The sequence below is a fragment of the Mustela nigripes genome, chromosome 4 (assembly GCF_022355385.1).
Source record: "Mustela nigripes isolate SB6536 chromosome 4, MUSNIG.SB6536, whole genome shotgun sequence".
Lineage (NCBI taxonomy): Eukaryota > Metazoa > Chordata > Mammalia > Carnivora > Mustelidae > Mustela > Mustela nigripes.
In genome coordinates this window covers 4,772,865-4,794,393 of record NC_081560.1, presented here as the reverse complement: position 1 = coordinate 4,794,393, position 21,529 = coordinate 4,772,865, and the positions used below count along the sequence as shown (strand labels likewise).

General features: G+C 36.8%; 1 protein-coding gene across 16 annotated transcripts in view; it reads right to left on the bottom strand.

The window, feature by feature from the left end:
- Positions 1–21,529, bottom strand: part of KMT2C (lysine methyltransferase 2C) — a 193,685-nt gene that overhangs the window by 76,906 nt on the left and 95,250 nt on the right. For 15 of the 16 annotated variants that reach the window (XM_059396046.1, XM_059396051.1, XM_059396050.1 and 12 more), the window contains exons 14-17: positions 12,501–12,620; positions 9,910–10,026; positions 2,458–2,559; positions 2,159–2,263 (exon numbers count right to left, since the gene is read on the bottom strand). In XM_059396046.1, the coding sequence (XP_059252029.1) occupies positions 2,159–2,263; positions 2,458–2,559; positions 9,910–10,026; positions 12,501–12,620 (444 nt within the window). The remainder of the gene's footprint in view (positions 1–2,158; positions 2,264–2,457; positions 2,560–9,909; positions 10,027–12,500; positions 12,621–21,529) is intronic. The other variant, XM_059396055.1, reaches the window with a different exon arrangement.

Here is a 21,529-nt window from a genome sequence, read left to right as displayed (position 1 = left end):
ACAAAAGGCAGTACAGGACTGTGGTTTCTGAAGAGAGAACAAGTGAGGTGAGCCCTACAATATTCTGCTGTAGACTGTTTCTGGACAGCTGCCCAGGGACGGAGAACTCCAGCAGAGCACAATGGCCTCACTGAGTTTGGGCACATGACGGAGTTCTGGGAGGCAGAGGCAGTTGCAACTGGCAGGACAGAGTCCTGGAAAGGAAGGAGCAGCGGAGAGAAAGAGCTCTAGACATCCACGCAGAATTTCCCTCACGGCGTTGGCTGAACATCAAGCTGCACATACGGGAGGCCAAAGAAGGACACGACAAAGACCAGGACAAAGACCAGCTACTGGGCATTTCTAAGCTGAACAACTGTCACAGCTCACACAACGCTGAAGACATTTGAATCTCAAACAGTCAAAGTAAAAAGACACTAGTGAGGGGCTCATGGGGAGCTCGTGGGGGGAAGGATACGGGGAGAATTCAGTAGAGATGTCGTGAAGGCCACACTTCATGTCTCAGATTACACTCGAGCTAGAAAAGCCATCACTACGGTGTGGTCTAGGAAACCCTAGTGGGTGAGGACAAAACTATTTTTAAAATGATGCTAAGATGTTATTTGCCTTTTTCACTTTAATCCACTTACAGTGATGTTTTGCAGAGGCTACATGATATATAAAATATAAACCATCATTAAATGATATCCTAACAAACATGCTTATATATTTATGTTTCAAAATATTCCCAGTTAATTTCTATAAGGGTGGTCAATAATGATTATTCTCATAAACAGAAACTCTATGGGATCCTTAGTAACTTTAGACTGTTAATGGTTCCAAGACCAAAAATTCTGAAAACAGCACCTCAAAGTGAAGGTTCTCTAGACCTGCCCCTGAAAGCCTCGAGAAGCTTCAAATGGCTCAAATGTCTTCAGAACTGCCCGCCACTCCATACTTTCTAAAGGAACAAAATCCAAACTCTCCGCGACATAATGCCAAAATTTACAACTGCCACATTCAATCAAAGATTACTAAATTAAAAAAATGTATAGATCCTCGTAAGGGGCAATAAGCTAATACTAGTAATAATAAGCTAATACAAACAATGAGAAATGTTAGGCATGGTAGAACTAACAATAACAAACACACAACAAGGACTTGAAAGGAAAAAAACTCAAGAAAAAAATTCTAAACTGCAAGATAACAAACTTTTGTAAAATAAAACTGTGATTAAAAAAATACAATCATCTCAGTGAAATATCCAGATGGATTTAAAAATAGATTAGACACCGCGTGACAAAAGTGAGTTTGGGAAGGGGCGCCTGGGTGGTACAAGCTGGTTGAGCATCTGACTATTGGTTTCGGCTCAGATCATGATCCCAGGGTCTTAATATGGAGCCCCGCGTCAGGCTCCACAGTCAGCCACAGTCAGCTTGAGCTCTCTCTCCCTCTGCCCTTACTGCTCATGGTCTCACGCTCTCTCCCAAATAAATAAATTTTTTTTCTTTTTTTTTTTTTAAAGTGAGTTTGGGGAATGTCATTGAAACTATACAAACCAAAGTACAGACAGAAAAGCAACTGCAGAAAAATCGACAAAGTGAGACTGATCTGGGACAGTATGAGATAATTCTGTACACATACAACTAAGATTTCAGAAGCAGGCTGTGGGGAACAGAAAAGAAACATGAAGAAATGGCCAAAATTGCTCCAAAACTGATTTAAAAATACCAACCCACTGATCCAAGAAGCCTAACAGAAAATGTCCTTTCATATACAAGGGAGGGTTGAGAAGAAGGAACATGGAGAAGAGACCAGGTGAGTGAAGGGATTTCTACTAAGTTCTGTGGTTGGTGTCAACTTTTTATTATCAGTAGACAAATGGATCAACTAAACTTCATGCCTTAGCAAATAAGTGTATAAAGTATCTTTTAAAGACATGCATTTTTATTTTTGGTTTTTCGAGACAGCAGGATAACCACTACAATTTAAGACCACAGATTTGTAGAGGAGTTAACTTTTTCATGTAACACTCGAAAGGCAATATTTAAATATTAAATACTGTCACGTATGTCTAATGATCTCAACAAAAACTAACTGTAAGAAATGTAAACAGCATGACACCACTCGTATCAAATTTCAACACATTTTTAACTGACTGAAATTCAAGAGTATTTACCTTAATACTGACACAGTATGGATGGTAACACTGGCCACACTGAGAACAGGCAAGTAATCTTCCCTCTGCTCCTTGGCCAAAACTGCCACAAACTACACACATATCCTGAAATCAAAAAGACATGAACATAATAATTTAGGCTGGAGACTCAGCTAACAATGCACTAGTTTTATTTTTTTAAATTACCTTCTTCGCTAATATGGCTCTAAAGCTAAACAGGAAGTGACGTCAGCGCACACGGGCTACAGCGGAGGGGGAAAGAGGGGCGCGAGAGCGGGAGGCCGTAACTGAGCTCAGACCTGGTGCAAGGTGAACTTGTCGCTACTGGAAAACAGCACCACTGTGTTGTGCATGGAGTTCTCTTCTTCGTCCTTATTGGAGGGGACATCTGCAGCAGACACCTGCAAGCAGCAAAACACAGAGGGCACAGTCACACCTTCCATGTGCAGTACACTTGAGAATCGCGGAGGACTCATATTCAAAATACAACTTCTGCCAAGGCCCAGAGTAATAATCCCAAATTAGATCACTATTGCCAAGATAATACCATAAAGGCATAAGTCCTGACATTTTGGATACTTAATTTGCTCTTTGGCATTACAAGTCCCATGGATCAGGAGCAGGGAGAATATATAAACAATCATAGCCAGAAATTTTAATGAACAAACGGAAGAAACTGTACTATATTTCTGTGAGTATATGCCTCTATATCAATACGTACATATACCTACATATAAATTGTATCACTCTGTTTTATTGACTCTAAAACCTGCAATCTGGCTAGTCAAATCTGAGAGGTGCTGTAAGTAAAAATACCTACCAGTCTTCAAAGACTTCAGTATCAAACAAAAAAGAACATAAACATAGCTCATAAACAATTTCACACATTTTATATATTACATGTTGAAACAGTAAACTTTTGGATATGTTGGGTCAAAAGGTATACATTGAAGTTAAACGACATCTGTTCCTCTTTTCTTTTTTAATGTAGCTACTACGAAGTTTTAGATCGTGTATGTTATATACGTATATTTCTGCTGGACAGCACTGCTTTAAAATATTATTTTGAATAACTTATCAAAATTTCAGTCTTTGCCAAAACATTACCAACCACAGATATTCATTTCTGGACGTGGTTAAATTTCACCAAATCAACTAAGTACCCACTGGCTTGTTAATGATGATTTCCAGAATGCTTATAATGAAAAAGCTCTACATTAGTGACTAAAACAGAGAACGGGGGGACCAACGCCGATATTTAAAAATGCAGTCCTCCTCCCTTACAGTCTAGCTGGAGCGACACACCGAAACAGAATAGGTTAAGTCCAAAGTAGAAAGTAATAGTATTGTTGTTCTTGAGGAATGACTGAAAGAATAACTAAGAAAGAATAAATTACACGAGTAATATTTTTCATTGCAAAGAAGTTTAAGAACAGTTTTAATGGACAGTACCACTCTTTTATCATAGACTCAACCATAAAAGCAATTGATAGTCATAAGTCTAAAGACTACAAGGGAAAACAGTAAGCAACCAAAATAGTCATCACTAGGGAATTACTAAAGCCACAGAAAATCCAAACTGGAAAATTAAACAGCATTTAAGAAACAGTGGTAAGAATCTGTTTTGATTTCTATTAAAAAAAAAAAAAAATCAACAAGCCACTTAACTGAGTAGAAAAATAAGCTGCATAATCCTGTGAGGTAGAACACTATGGTACAAAAACATACAAAGCAATTATATGTAGTTTACTGGCACATGTAATAGGTTGACTCAGAAGAAATTGCTGTTTTTCCAGGTCAAAAATGGTTGAAGGTTGGCAAATTCATATGGATCAACCTAATATTGAGAGGCATCAAACTGGTAAAAGAAAGAAAATCAAGACTCAAGAGGAAGCAGCGGTACAAGTAACTCTGATCTAACAGTATACTGTAATTTTTTTTTTGAGGAAATATATTTTAAAATGTTCATCTTGGGGTGTACAGGTAGCTCAGGAGGTTAAGAATCTGACTCTTGATTTCAGCTCAGGTCATGATCTCAGGGTTCTGAGACTGAGCCCAGCACTGGTCTCCACATGGGGCGTGAAACCTGCTTAAGATTCTCTCTCTCCCTCTGCCCCTCCTTCTGTGTCTCTCTCCCTCGCTCTTAAAAAAAAAAAAAAGTATATCTCAAAATTAGCATTTTAAAGTTTTAGCAAATCAAACAAGATGATTCATAAAATGTCATTCCATTAGTAAAAATTAAGTGTCTACTAAAAGTGAAGTTACCAGTCATTCACCTAAAGGACTAAAGATACACTGAAAGCATTATAAAATATGAAAATGTGGCAACAGCTAAAATACCGCTAACAAAAGGATGCTGAAGTAAGAAGTATTCATTTCTGCAACACAGAAAACAAAACAGGTTTTATAACTGGATGATACCTAGAGAACAGGCTCAAAGAAATGATAAAATTTTATTATCTTCAAAGACAAATTCAATGAGAGAAAACTTTTATTTGAAATAAAAAACAAGGATGGACTATAGTATTCCCAGTACAAACCAGAAACAAAGTCTGTACAGAAAGCTGCAATATGCCCTAGATTCAAAGAGCATATTTAAAATACAAGTGATAAAAAAAATCATGGTTTTTGTACAGCAACTGTACATGTAAGAAGGAAAACAATCTCATATAGCTTAGTGACCCACTGTTTTCATTGTACACTTTTTTTCATGAACTTTAAACTACAAGATATATAAAACCTATTTATCTCAAAGGTAAAGAAGGCAATCTTTGAGAGAGTGTTCTAGTATTGCCTCTACATATAGATGATATATATATATATCTGATTTATCCTAAAGGTGACAGAAGTTTTATTTGGCTAGACCACAGGTAAAAGCCTAAAAGAAAAGAAAGCTCTAACCTAAACCTCACAAGTGGTAGATTTCCAGGCAGGGACATAATAAGTAAACAAAAAGAGAAGAGCAAACTAAACTCAAAGTAAGAGGAAGAAAACAATAAAGATCACATTAGGTATCAATAAAATGGAATACAGGAAAAAAATACAGAGAAAAATTAATAAAAGCAAAGGCCGGCTCAAGATCAGTACAATTGATAAACCTGCAGCAAAACCAATCAGGAAAGAGAAAGCAGACACAAATCACCAACACTGGAAATGAGAAAGGTGACATCACTACATATTCTACAGATATTAAAAGGATAATAGGCCAACAGATTTGTCAACTTACATGAAATGGATAAACTCCTTGAAAGACAAGTTCATATGAGAATGAATAATCTAGCCCTATACCAATGAAATTGAATATACAGTTAAAAAGTCTTCCAAAGAAGAGGGAAAAAGTGTCTTCAACATATATTTTTGGGAAAACTAGATAGCAACATGCAAAAGAATGTAACTGGACCACTTTCATATACCACACAAAGATAAATTCAAAATGGATCTAAATGTGATACCTAAAACCGTAAAGATGCTAGAAAAGAACATAGGAAGTAATTCTCTGACATCGGCCATAGCTACATTTTTCTAGATAGGTCCCCTGAGACAAAGGAAACAAAAGCAAAAAACAAACAATTGGGACTACATCAAAATAAAAAGCTTCTGCACAGCAAAGGAAACAATCAACAAAACTAAAAAGCAACCTACAGAACGGGAGCAGGTATTTACAAATAACATAGCCAATAAAGGATTAGTATCCTAAATAAATAAAGAACTGATAGAACTCAACACCAAAAAACCAAATAATCGAATTTAAAAATGGGCAGAGGATATGAACAGACATTTCTCCAAATACATCCAGAGAGCCAACAGGTACATAAAAAGATGCTCATCATCACTTCCCATCAGGGAAATGCAAATCAAAACTACACTGAGAGATCACCTCACACCTGTCAAAAACACACCAACCAACAGGTACTGGTGAGGATGGAGAAAAAGGACTGCCTTGCACTGTTGGTAGGAAAGTGAACTGGTACAGCCACTACGAAAAACAGTATGGAGATTCCACAAAAAGCTAACAGAACTACCCTAGAATCCAGCAATTACACTACTGGGTATTTACCCAAAGAATACAAGAATACAAATTCAAAAGGATACATGCACCCCGAGGTTTACTGCAGCACTATTTGCAACAGCCAAGATATGGAAGCAGCCCAAGTATCCAGTGACTGATGAACAGATAAAAAAGATGTGATATATATATATATATATATATATATATATATACACACACACACACACACACACACAATAGAATAGTATTCAGGCATAAAAAAGGAATGAAATCTTGCCATTGCAAAGACATGGATGGAGCTATAGAGTATAATGCTAAGTGAAGTAAGTCATAAATAAATCCCATATGGTTTCACACATACGTGGAATATAAGAAATAAAACAAATGAGCAAAGGGGGAAAAAGAGAGATAAAGTAAGAAACAGATCTTAACTACAGAAAACAAACTGATAGTTCGGGGGGGGGGGAATGGGTGAAATGGGTGATGAAGATTAAGGAATGCACTTGTCAATGGTAAGCACTGGGTGATTAAAATAAAAACTTAAAAAAAAATCTTTTCACAAAGAAAACTCCAGGCCAAAATGGCTTCACTAATGATTCTATAGAAATACTGTAAGGCAGAATGTTTCCAATACCACACAACTCTTCCAGAAAACTGAAGAGAAATTTCTATTTCCTAATTTACTCAAGGAAGCCAGCATTTTGCCAATACCAAAAACAAAGAAATTGTAAGAAAATAAGACTAGAGACCAACCAATACCCTCTATGTCTATACTATAGACATATCTATAAACTTCTTATGTTTAGCCATTTGAACCCAACAATATACAAAAAAGAAAAAACATCATGACCAAGTATAGTTTATCACAACACGGGCCGCTTTAGCATACAAAAAAAGTCAATCGATATACGTCACCATATCAATAAAAAAGCCATAAATGCAGAAAAAGCATTTGACAAAATCCAACAGCTACACCTGATTAAAAAACATCTCAGCAACTTATGAATAGAAAGGAGCTTCCTCAAACTGATTAGGGATACCTGGGTGACTTAATCAGTTAAGCCTCTGACTCTTGATTTTGGCTCAGGTCATGATCTCATGATCATGAGATCACCCATGCTAGGCTCTGCCTTTAGCAGGGAGTCTGCTTGAGATTCTCTTTCTCTATTTCCCTCCACCCCTCTGCCCACACCTGTGCACACACACTCTCCCTCTTGCTCACTCAAATAAATAAATCTTTAAAAAAAATAAATAAAGGGGTGCCTGGGTGGCTCAGTGGGTTAAAGCCTCTGCCTTCAACTCAGGTCATGATCCCAGGGTCCTGGGATTGAGCCCCGCACCGGGCTCTCTGCTCAGCAAGGAGCCTGCTTCCTCCTCTCTCTCTGTCTGCCCCTCTGCCTACTTGTGATCTCTGTCAAATAAATAAATAAAATCTTTAAAAAAATAAAATAAAATAATAAATAAATAAATAAGACAAAACTAGAGCTAACACCATACTCAATGATGAAAGATAAATGTTTTCTCTCCTCAAGACAGGAAAGAAGACAAGGTTACCTTATCACTTCTATCCAACACTGTACTGAAGATTATAGCAAGTGCAATAAAGAATAGAAATGAAAACCTCCAGATGAAACAGACATAAAACTTTATTTGCAAACAACATGACCATAAGTGTTGTAAGTGTAGAAAACTCAATGGGTTCTACAAATAAACAAGTAGAAGTAATACAAGAGTTTAATAAGGCTGTAGAATATAATACACAAAAATGAGTATTCCTGGATAGTAGCAACAGACAACTACAATCTGAAATTGAGACAACACTGCCATTTACAATAGCATAAAAAATATGGAAAACTTGGGAGATAAATCTGAGAAATAAAGCAAAAGACATTTATGTTGTAAACTAAAGAACATCACTGAGACAATTTAAAAAGAAAACAGAGAGATACACAATGTTCATGGATTGAAAGACTCTTCACAGTTAAAATATCAACATCCCCCACACTGATCTATAGTTTGAATGCAAACCCAATCAAGATCCTGGCAGGCTTATTTGCAGAAATTGACAAGCCAATGGTAAAATTCATATAGAAACTTGAAGGATTTAGGACAGCCAAAACAAATTTGAAAAAGTGTAAAAAAAAAAACAAAACAGGAAAACTAATTGTCTGATTTCAATAGTAAAGTAAAAATATTGAATGTAGTGTAGTATTAGCCTAAAGATGGAGAAATGGATCAACAGTGTAACACAGTATACACAGTATTCACAGTATACTCAGATCCACAAACATACAGATAACTAATGGTTAGGAATGGTAACAAAGGCGATTCAGAGAATGGTGTTCAAACAACTGGGTATTCAAAATATGATCTTTGATCTATATTCATATAGATATGATATTCATATCATACATGAAAATTAGCTTAAACTGGATCCTATAGATAAACATAACACCTAAAACCATGAAACATCTAGAAGATGTAAATTTGGGTTATGCAATTATTTCTCAGACACCAAAAGCACAATCATAAAAGAAAAAAATTAATAAATGCGACTTCATCAAAATTAAAGCTTTGCTGTACCCATCAAGTTCTTTACCATGACAAGAATACATAAAACACAAAACTGAGCAAGTTAAAAATACTATTCAAATTTTTGAAATGTACTAAATATCTGAAGAGTGACTTTATCAAAAAATGTTACCAATGAGCACCTAAAAATGTGACCAACATCATTAGTCATGAGAGAAATGCAAATGGGATATTCCTAATGTACCTGCTGCCGTGGCTGAAAGGAAGGTTAACCACTGTGAGCACAGGTGAGAATATGGAGGAAAAAGGCATCTCCTGCACTCTTGCAAACATAAAATGTCACACCCTGCTTGGAAAGCAGCCTCTCCTTAAAAAACTAAGTACAAACCCATCATATATCCAGCCACGCCACTTATAGACATTCATTCATGGGGAAACAAAGCATATGTCCACATACAGACCTAAACATAGAAGTTCATAGCAGGGGGCTTTTTTGGCAGCTTTTTTAATAGCCAAAAAATGGAAACAACTACAATATCCTTTAATAGGTAAACACATATACAAACTGTGGCACAAACTGTCTACTTGTCTAGTTGTCTCCTGAACTTAAAATGATGGTTAGAATTTGAAAAAACAAGATTTTGGTAAAACAGTGAAGTTACCACATGAAATATTTGCCACTGTTTGCCAATTATTATAGATTTTTTCAGTACACACTTAAATAAGGCCTCATATACTTGCCAATGAGCAAATACTTATCAAACTTGAATTAAAATATATTAAAGTCATAAAATCTTAGACATTTTTAAAGTATGTAGTAATCTGCAATATTTCTAGTTTCTTCTGTGAGCCATATTATAACAAAGAACTTAAACCATCAACTTAATTTTTCAAATAAGCTCAGTAATATAACAGGAGTTTGCTTTTATAAAAAAATAAAGGAGGAAATATGTTACATATTTATTTTCGGGAATGGCGCTATACAAAGATCAGAGTGAGAGAGGAAGTAAGAAAAGAGAAAGAAGATGGGAAGTATAAAATATTAAGAAAATTTCAAAAGTTCAAAAAAAAAGGAGAAGTAGAGAGTAAAATAAAAATTCTGGCGTATTTCTATGACTCTTACCATGTAGTAATTTTACAAATGAGATCATCACCAGTCAACAAATTAAGGATTATAGCAGAGATAAAGGATATGAGAAATCAGCCTTACCCCAGGTAACACAACTGCCCCGATTCCACTTTTCAGTTTTGACCTGCCTCTGCCACCTCGTCCTGACAATCCTGCACCACGGGGTCTCCGCTTCCCGGGAAATCCTGACCCGCGGCCCTACATAACAGATAAGGAAAAATCAGCATTCTGCAAAAGTCCGAAAGAACTTTAAATCCAATGTGAGATAAAACATTTTATTAAAGGTTACACAAATACTTGCTTCTCTCTTATTCTGATTAGATGATAAATATTAAGAGACCAAGCTTATTTTTATCTTTCAACATGTATTATGCAGCGTAAAAAGTATAAACATTAAGATGCCTATGATCTTAGAATCAAATGTTGGGTCTGTTTTTGTGAATGCCCTGTACCAGCAAACCTTGGCCTTATTTTTCACCTTCATAATCCTACATCCTGTGTGGCTCAACATCCACTAACCCCATCCAATTTGTATTCGATACAGAGCAGGTACCAGGACTCGCCCACGAACCGTTCCCTCAGCAATTACAGCAACAGCTGACATACACTGACTAAGGGCTGTACGCTAGTCTAAGCACTTTCACTCGTAACTACCTCATCAGGTCAGTACTATTTTATTAACCCTATTTTAGAGATAAATGCACTGAGGGATAAAAAAAGTAACTTGTCGGGGCACCTGGGTGGCTCAGTGGGTTAAACCGCTGCCTTCAACTCAGGTCCTGATCTCAGGGTCCTGGGAACGAGCCCAGCATCGGGCTCTCTGGCATCGGGCTCTCTGCTCTGCAGGTAGCCTGCTTCCCCCCAACCCCCACTGCCTGCCTCTCTGCCTACTTGTGATCTCTCTGTCAAAAGAATAAATAAAATCTTTAAAAAAAAAAAAAAAAAGGTGGCTCGTCCAAAATCTAGAGCTAGCCACTCCAGCTCCAGGGTCCACGTTCTTCAGCTGTATTCCACACGGCTACTACAGTGCACGAAAGCTAATTTTTGCTAGTGTGTAACAATGTTTTTCATCTTAAACTTGTCAAATTCCCTACTATTCAATAGCTCTCTGTATGAATTGAACAGGTGTACCTCACTCTTCCAGAGTATTTAGAGAATAATGTATTTAAAGTTTATAGGAAAGCTAATAAAAAGGTAAACAGCCTGCTTTAACTCATCTGGGTAAGAATTTTACTTGAAATGCAAATAACTGATCTAAACTTTTACCCACCACACAAAAATATTGTATAGGAAATAGATTAAATTCTCTCATATTTTAACAAATAAATATTAGGGTTATTTGCTATTGTTTTCTTGTTTATATCCAGACTTAAGTATTAGTTCCTGAAAAAGTCTGACATCCACACTTACTTTTAATATTCTGTGTATCTAAAATTAAAATAATCAGGAAATTCCTGATTTTTCCATAATAACTTAAATAATATGTCACATTTTCAACTGGTATCATTTTTATTGTAGTTTGAAATGCTGAACTCATTACCTACTTAGCACAACAGTTCCCAGGTTGATAATTTATGGTGATAATATGAGCATAAAAACAGATACACAGAAACAAAAAGGGGGTAATCTTTTTTTCTCCTGAGTGTTAAGAATTACAAATTGCCTCTCCTTGCTCTTTTAAACTGCTCTTTTAGATCTCTTGTGCTTTTCTGAACAAGGGTTAGGGAGGACTGAATTGGATAGTTTTGCCGCTGATAAGTATGAAAGATTTTTTTTTTTAGGTTAAGTCAATTATTAAATCAGGACTATAATAATCTATTTTCCTCCCAGCAACTAAGGACACAGGTGAGAATAAGTAAAAATTGGTGGTACTTGCTAGAAAATTGTCAAAACATCTTTTATAGTCTTAAAACAATCTCTACTTCGAACACCTTGCGTATCAGAGTGAGCTGAAAGAGTTCTAATAGTGACAGAGAACGGAGAACTACAACTCCTCTGAAATCCCTGATTAGTCTAAAATAAATAGCCTTATTCCAGAATATTGAATACAGAAGATGAAGAAAATTATCTTCTCTAGGTAGTAAAATATTTCAACTTGATGACTAATACTTTTCACATTATTGTTACCCTCTAAAATGCATCAGACTACATAACTTACTTCAAGAACTAGCAGAGTCCTCCATCAATGACATGAGAGAGAGACCCTATAATTGTGAGGTTATTAACGCAGACAGTGAAATCTGCTGCAATTCTGGTATTTCTTCTCCATTAGCATATAAAGATTAATGCAGTTTTCTTTTGTTCTTTTCTAAGCAACAAAATTTTATGATTATCATGAATGAGCAAGTCCTAAATTACTTTATAGCCTGTGCAACAAGGATTTCCCCCCACAGAAACACTGTTAATTACAACATAAAAGGAAGCAACCATAAAAAGAAGTTACTAAAAATTCACACTTAAAATCAGTCATGGAAAATTGCAATATAATTTCCTCCTAATCCAGATTTTTAAGTGCAAGCATGTTGACTCTTCATACTAAAATTTTTAGATTAAAAAAGTGGCTCTGGAATCTGCACATTTATGTAGAAAATAAAGGCTTAATTCTTAACTTCTACCTGGACAAAACCAACCAGAAAGAAATGATACATGAAGGTAAATGCAATTTTATTTACCACTTTGATGCTCCAAATGGCACTGCCAGGAAGTTGCCGGGGTTTAAAAATTTCCCGACCTTCTGAAATGTCTGGGGACCAGGAAGGTGGGCTCACTGTATTATGGGTACTCCAAGCCCCCTAGGATATGGCGGGTGAGAAAATAGATGTATAAAACTCAGCAACGTAAAAGGTCAAAGCCAGCAACTGAGGAATTTTAGAACAGCAAAAACAAATGCAGACGTATGGAAATTTAGGACAAATTGCTTCAAGATAGGGAAAGGAAGCTTATGGCTTACAGTGACTATATGCTTAAATGTTTGCAGTTACAATTTACATTAAATATTTTATTCAGATGGAAATATCAGTGCAATGAAACATGAGGAATCAGGGTTATAGGACATCAACATTGACTCATGAACTGTAATTGTAGAACCAAAACATAAAAGTCAATTAAATTCTAAGAATGAACACTTATATATAAGAAACTACTTGGGGATTAGTTTCTTCTAACAACTTCACTCCCTGGAAAAGAGAAATAACCTTAGCGAACGTTATGTTCACCTGCTGCAGTGGGCAAGCAAATGCAATCGGAACGAGCATCGACAGACACGTTCGCTTCGAACTATGGAAAGTCAGTTTGCAATCTTAAAATGCAGTTATCCGTTATAATCCCAAGGTCTAACCACTCCTCCTTCCAGGGACCACAAGTGGTAGTATGGTTTTTATTTTTATTTAAGGACTATTAACCTTACATTACATTCAAGGGGCTAATTTGTACAGTGAAAAATGTTAAAGCAAATTGTCCTAAATTTGCAAATTAAAATGCCTAAGATACTTGGTTACTTATACAAGAAACAGTACCTTATTAAAATAGTTCAAATGAAAATAAGACATTTTACTTCTTAATAACCACATTCAGCAAAACCCTATGCTAATCTGATGATGATGTTAAGGAGCCTAAATAAAAAAGTCTACTCCACAAAGATAACATTTTAAAGAAAAACACAAAACAAATGTCCAGCAATAAAAAACCTATTTTGAATTAGGCAATTCCATAACACATGCTATAACTTTTACCAATTAAATGACCCAAACTTAAGAAACACAGTACTTACCAGGTTTCTAGAATATTCTCAAACAAGTAGCAGCCTATTAATCACATAAAACTACTACCAGGAATTTAAATAACCAACCAAAATAAGAGTTTGACTACCCTTTGGGGAGTAGATAGTTAATGCAGTTAACAGTATTTTGAGAAAAAAAAATACACACAAGGAAAAGACTGGTTTCACTTTTAATTAACCTACAGTCAAGCTCAATGAGTGGCGGTCCTGAGTTTACTGACAGGTGAACGACCTCACCTCACAGTGTCAGATCAACTTGCCTCTACACCTCTGTCTTCTCCCTGCTGCATCCAGGGTCTTTGGGTAACCCTTGTGCTGCCGGAGTCCGTTCTCTTTTCTCACTGTACTCTTGAACTGTCCTCCATTCAGTTCTGACGGGTTCAAGGCAGCACACCTGTGCAAGTTTCTCTGCCCTTCCTAGCTGACCTTTCTGTCCACTTCCACCACCTGACCTCCAAAGCCTCAGTGCTTCCCAGGGCTGCGGCCGGGACAATCTTCCTCTCTCTGGAGTCTCTTCCCAAGTGGTATGATCTATCATTCGGGCTGTACACACCGTCTCGGATGACGCTGTCTCCCGAATTCACATTTCTAGTTCCCACGTGTTCTTGGAGAAGTTGGCAGGGTTTTCAGCCTCCTCCTTAGCACGCCCATTCCGTCACACCAGACCTCGCAGGTTCACCACGAGGTTCACCACTAAGATCCCTCCCTTCCTCAGTCCCATCTCACCATCTTGCCCATCTTTAGAAATGGGCCCCAGACTCAGGTCAGAAAATGCAGAGTTCTCTGATCTGTTCTTTCCCCTCATCATTCTCCCCTGCCACTCCTTCAATCCAAACCGTCCGTAAACCAGCATATTCAATCTCGCAGCCAGCTGCTCGACCGGGCTCTCCCCACCCAGCATCTCCCTCAAGCCCTTCCTTCTCCACACAGCAGCCAGAAGGACTTTGCAAAAACTGGAAATCCAATCAAGCAAGACACTCCCTTGCTTCAACCCTGTCCAGTGCCCTTACTTCACTGCAAACCTTTCCTGGTGCCTCTTTCCCACCTCCTCTTGTGGCCCCCTCTTGACTGTTCCACCCCAGCTACCCTGGGCTCCTTCAAACACGCCAAGCTCTTCGCCACTCGGGGGCGGACTGACTCAGAGCAATGGCGACCCTCCAAGAACCAGTGGATGGTTCTTCTTCTGATTCTGCACTATGGGCTCGGACGTTTCTCTGCGAAGAGGCCTCTCCTTCGGTGCTCCAGCTGCGCTGTCCTCTACCTTACAAGGTGTTTTGCATCTTTTCACTGACTGAAATTTGGGGTCATATGTTTTACTGTTTCTGGTTATTTACTGGTAGAGAGTGGGGGAAAGAGTTATCTCAATTTAGTTCTCTCAATGTTTCCATTGGCTTTTCTCTGATAATATTTGGCTACTGTATAAAATTCCTTTTGATGGACCATTTAATGTTATGTCAGCAGACGGCTCTTAAAACATATTATAAAAAGCCGTACTCTCAGATAACATGATATTCACCATAATTTAAAAGTTAGCTTTGATGCCAAAACTGTGTCTCATTTTAAAAACATTTACACTTCATAGAACATGGATGAACAAAATGCAGGGCTCCATAGATCAAGAATGTTTGGATGCCATTTCAGGAATAATTAGAAAACCATTCAACTGCTATGAAGAACTTATATAATAAAAGCTTGGGTAATTACATTATGAATTTTAATAAGTATATTATCATAAGACACTGGAAGATAGATTGTGTGCAATTTTATAGGAACTGGAGAAAAATTATGATCATACTTAGATGTTTTGACAATGAAGAAATTACCTAATATATTCTTTAGACCTTAAAACTAAAATACAGCTATAATTGCCAACTGCAGTTATAAATTATCCTACAGATCTCAGCTTTGATGAAAAAGAATTTACACAGACAATTCAGAGGTCAACTTCCCTGTCTCCTGAAACAGGTTTATGCTGTTGTTACACTTATATTTATACTTACTACATTTGTATTTATTTCTTCCCACTGGACTAGAAGCTTGATGAGAAAAGACTATTCTTTTTGTTCACTGTTAAGCATTCTATTCAATGCTTATTGAATGCCTGTTTTTTCCCACTGGGCATTTTTTTTAGATGCATAAGTGCATCAACAAGCATTATAGTATGAAACATACTAATTCCCCCATTAGATATAGCCTACATTCCTGAATTTCCTCACTTTAAAAAAAATTACTAATCTATCCAATGCACTGTTACAAAATGAATCATAAGCGAAAGGTTTCAAAATGTAGCCATCAGGAAACTAAGCTATGAAGACAGCTAAAGAGAAGCAACTTGCTATCAAATTCTACAGAAACTTAAAAAAAAAAAAAAAAAAACCACAAAACCCTGTATGGTTGAGATTCAATTAGATCCTAATAATAATGACTGACCCCAAAACCTGTTTAAGGCTGATACTAAGCTGGGGCGCCTGGGTGGTTCAGGGGGTTAAAGCCTCTGCTTTCAGCTCAGGTCATGATTCTAGGGTCCTGGGCTCTGCTCGGCAGGGGGCCTGCCTCTCTGCCTACTTGTGATCTCTGTGGGTCAAATAAATAAAATCTTAAAAAAAAAAAAAAAACCAACAAAGTTGATACTAAGCTTCTTTCTACCTGAGGCCAACTTCTTGAGTGAATTTATCAACCTGGTGAATCATACAACGGAAACAGTAATGGCACGTGGAGCAAAGGATATTAAAGCCGACTTTCTGTGATGAGAAGCCCAATCCTGTTGCTGGTGGTTAAATATGATCAATGTCATTATTAGAGCCCAAGAGTATCTGGATCTGCTGAAGAAGTTTCAAGGCAGAGGTTTGGGGCCTCCTGGGCAGACTTCACACCTCCAAGTCCCCCTCACTCAGGTCCAGCCAGCCTCACCCAACACCAAGGCGACGACTGAAGGGTGAGTCTGATTTAGAGAAAGCGAGAACGATGGGGAGCAGAGGGGACGACCAGCAAGAGAAACAGTAAACCTAAGCATCTGTGATTCCTTTTCGGTACATACAGTCACTCATGTACATTATAGCCACAACAGCAAACGACTCATTTCTATGACTTACAGAATTCTTTTCACGTAAGTAAGTCTTATATACAAAACTGAGTTCAACATCAACTGGAACAAGAAATTTAGTCCTTGATAGTGCTTTGATAAGATGCTATAAAAGTACAAAAACAGCTGTTACCAGCTTTAGCCTTCAATAATTCAGGAATGTGAATCTGGCTGGTGCTAGCAATGGTGTTGGTGATGGCTTCAGAAATACCACAATAGGCACAAGGAAACCAAGAGGAAAGGGACGCTTCTGATCTGTACGTGTTTGCAGCTCGCCACTGACAGGGCTAGATATTTTTTAGGTTTAAAACTACAGCTTCTCAGTGATTTAGAGCAGTGTTTCCTGGACTTCAGCTGCACCGCACACAAGCCTGAGCTGAGTTTCCTCTCGTGCCTCTGCTTCTCCATAGTACCCGGGGTTTCCTCTCCAGCAGCCCATATCACACGGAGTAGAATTAACAGGCTGTTCAGTTCCAACATCTGTGCAGCCATTACTTGGCTTTGAACTCGAGAAACCGACTACACACCGTATTTACTGAGACCGGTGTCCGACCCACCCAAGGCCTATATTTTTGTTGGCACATTTCAGTACAAATAAGTATCAGTCGATCTGATTGGTTCTCCAGAGCTACGTTTAATACAGATTATTGTCTCCTCGAGCCGTGGTTTTCACAGAATATCTGCGTTACTCTGCAACTCAAGAAAGCAAGCAGGGCACAACTACCACTTGCCATGGGTCAGGTGCTGTGTATGTGTTACTATTAAATGCCAACATCAACCATATGATGTAGTTTTACAGATGAAGAAACAAGACAGTCAGCAAGGTAACGAGCCTGGTGTCACACAGACAACAATGGGAAATAAGGATCTGAATCCAAGTAACTGCACTACGGACACGCGCATGCTAAACCTGTATTAGCCGATCCTTCCTGGTATCGGTTACAGTAAGAAATGATGTAAACAATACAAAATACTTCTTAAAAGTCACTTTTTTAAAAGGCAGCATAGTATTTAGACTAGAAGAATGTAAGTGGAAAATAATCTGGGCAACTACAGTGCACCCTTTATTCTCCACAGAGAAAACAAAATATGTATCTGTTTACTAATGAAACCCTCAATCGATTCTAAGACAAAGTATCAAAATATAGGTTTTACCTTACCGAATAGGTATCCAGGAAGGGACAATTCAAACTACATGGGGTAATTTCTTTCCCTTTAGTGAGTGCCGTTGTGATGTGTTATAGCGAGCAATGCCTCAAAAGTCCAAACATTTTAAAGCTGGATATGAAATAACTTAATAAAGAACTAAACTTCTCCTTATTTGGACGGTATGATTTATAGATACGCCTTTTTTTAGCCTTAAAAAAATTTTTTAAAAATCAACAGTGCCTCTTACTAAAGGATTTGTTTACAAGTCAGAAATGGTGTCCACTATTTTAAAAGAGAAAGTGCTTACTTGCGACTGTTCATAAAACTACAATCCTCTACAGCTCACTGACCGGTAGGTTTGTTTTTCTCTCACAGGAATAGATTATGAAACTGATTTGTTAACTCAAAACATTTCATTCAAAATGCTATTGCAGTAGACAAGAATGTTATAAAATTTTATGGCTCGTAATAAAATTAGTTAAATTAATAAAAAATAAAATATCCACCTCACAATGTAATGGAAAAGATGATCTAATAGAGTACTATCCTTGGAAACTTCATACACTGAAGAAATTTCACTTTCTGAGAACACCTCAATAAATTTCAGTCTCAGAACTTAATGGAAATCTCTAAGTTTTCCATATATAAGATTTCAGCAACAAAAAACAGAGAGCTATAATAAAAAATGAAATGAAAAAATTCCTAGAATTTGAAAGTTTTCAAAATATAGCTGAGTACTTATGTTCACTTTTATGAAATTTCACTGAAATATTAAATATTTCATTAAAACATATTCCCTAGGTTTAACAAACTTCTTTGAATACCATCATGAAAGCACGTAGTACACAGGTGTCTGAAGCACTTGTGATGTGATTATATCCAATATTTTTCCATAAAAGAAAGTGATACAAATAGGATAAATAGCAGAAGATGGGCTGAGATTACTATTATCTCAGATTTTCCAAATTAAAATGGATAAATACAACTTTGGAATGAGAGAAATAAGTAGAAAATGAAAAACACACTGTTATTTGACATGTTGAAATAAAAAATGGTTCCATCCTCTTTTCCACTGCTTTTTAAGAGTAGTTCTTGAAGTCAGTCATATGCATAAAAGTAGCAATGAGTAGCCCATCTCTCTAACTCAGGACTCGACTTCCAGGGCTAAGGGCAAAGACGACTGTAGGGCTGGTTTAACTAGCGCAGGGTGGGGTCATTGCACTGATACGTTTTAAGGCTCCCCAGGCAATTATAACATGCAGTTGGCCAATAATGACTTTTCCAAACCCAAGGTACTAAGTGGATATACCCATAAAAATACTGAAAAAATGAAATGCTAAAATCTATATTAAAAAATAACTTCAATAAAGGATGAAAGAAAGAAAAGCCAACTGGTTCACTGGCACAGTTTATGTGAAGCCATGTCCAGCGGGCCGGCTGCCGGTCACTGCTCCAGCTCCCTTCTCCCCCATGTCTGCACTCTTCTCCCTATCTTTATGAAATCCTCTGTCGAAATGAGAAAGAAAACAAAAAAGAAAAAGGAATTTTTTCTATCCACAACCATCAGGAAAACTTACGTTACTGTTTCTCTAGTAAGGCTGTGAACCACATATTCAAGATGTACTTCAAACAGCTCATGAAGAACATATAACATATATAAATAACACCTAAACTCTTCCACATAAAAAGTGTAATATAAAACACTAACCTTCAATGATTAATCTCTTCTAAAGGGAAAATAATCCTGTATAGATTCCATGGTCTGAGTCCTGACATGTCAGACTCAGAATGATGATATACCCATCCACACTCCAGAATCACTACACATACTCATATATATGTACTCATATGTATGTATGTAAGAGCACATGAACATATATGTGTGCATATGTAGGGCTTCTATACTGACAATCTAATATACACTGAAAATACAAAATGAGTTGTTGCTACAACAAATCATTTTTATCATCCGTATTAAAATATGTCCTATGAGCAACTGGAGGGCGTAGACTATTTCTACTTCAGTACTTAAAAGTAGTGAAAACAGAGCACCATTCTTAATTTATCACTCTTTAATTCCGCTGGCATTTCTTTTCAAATGTAGTTCCTTTTGGAACTAAAATTTTCCTGTTTTTAAAAATGTCTGCTCTTGCATTATCCAGTAAGATAGCCATTAGTCATGAGGCTACAAAAGACTTCTAATTATGTAGTGGGAAACCAGATCTTGAACACTTAGCATGAAAAGTAAATGTAAAATATCACATTAATAACTTTTATCATATGCATAATTATTTTTACATATACTATGTATTATAGTTACATATTTTTATGTAATTATATTTTTGTTATATATATTTATTATATAACATACAAAAGATTAAATGCTAACATATTTTTATATATTAAGTTAAAACACTAAAATTTATTTCACCTGCTTATTTTTACTTTTAAGTGGGACTATTAGAAATTTTTAAATTAGATCGATTGCTTCTTGGCCTTTTGGCTAAGATCAAGTATAGATCTATGAGGCTTGCATTCTATCCCTGTTAGACAGCACTGGCCTACCCTTCTACTGGCTAACTCCTTTCTCCAAAAAACATTTCAATAATCCAATCATTAGCTGACACCTTAAATTCTAAAGCTTTCAAATTTTCTGTTTCTAATTAAAGTATTCATTTAATTTCTAAGTGAATTCTTTAGAAAAGCTCACATAATATTAGAAAATGGTTGAAATAAACATAAAGACTTGATGGCTATGAAACAATTTAACCAATGAAATGTGCAGTTCGTTTGTTCGGACAGGCTTCATTATACCGTTAAAGACCAGAGAACCTTCAACAAAATATGGAAACTCTACTGATGTTAATAATCAGAACACAGCAAAGAATCTTGCTTATATCACAATCGTTGCCATAAACATCCATCTCATTTTATATCCAGTCCGCACTACAAGAATACGCAAAATAAACACGAACCAAAGATACAACACAGGAATTCTTGACATCAAAGAAATTCATACAACCGAGTGACAGACTTCAGGACTGCCAACATAAAGATAAACACTGCAATATTCCCTGGAAGTTATGACCTCAGTACCTCAGCAACGATAAAAACTAAAGAGCTGTCTTGTTCTATCCGATCTATACTCTCCACAAAAACAGCAATGTACTAGCGAGCTACGCGTCGCCAAGTGAAGGCTGTCGGCCACACAATGAAGACCAAGATGACGGGCTGAACGTGCCTAGGGACTGTTTATGAGATTAGCAGCAAATTAAGAAGCAGTAATGAGACAATGGCAACTCAACAGAAAGTAGGATAATACAAGAATTGGGAACTGAAAGAGAATACAGCAGAAGTGATGACAAATGTTAGGACACAAGTCACATGAAATGAGATAAACCTGGAAGACGCTCTCAAACACACACACATTAACACACACTCAGACTCACAAGCACATAGATCTTAGGACATTAAGTCAACACCAAAATAATCCTAATGGTTTCTCAGTTGCAACAGAAGTCTCTATAGAGTAAAATTGGACAAGAATATTTATGATGCATTATCTCGAAGAATGTAAATATCTGAACCAAAATTAAATTTGAGACTGAAATTTCATGGCTAACGTTTCTTCAGAGCCCAAACCACGTAACTGTTACTTAACAATTATTTCAAAAAAAGAAAACAAGAATAAG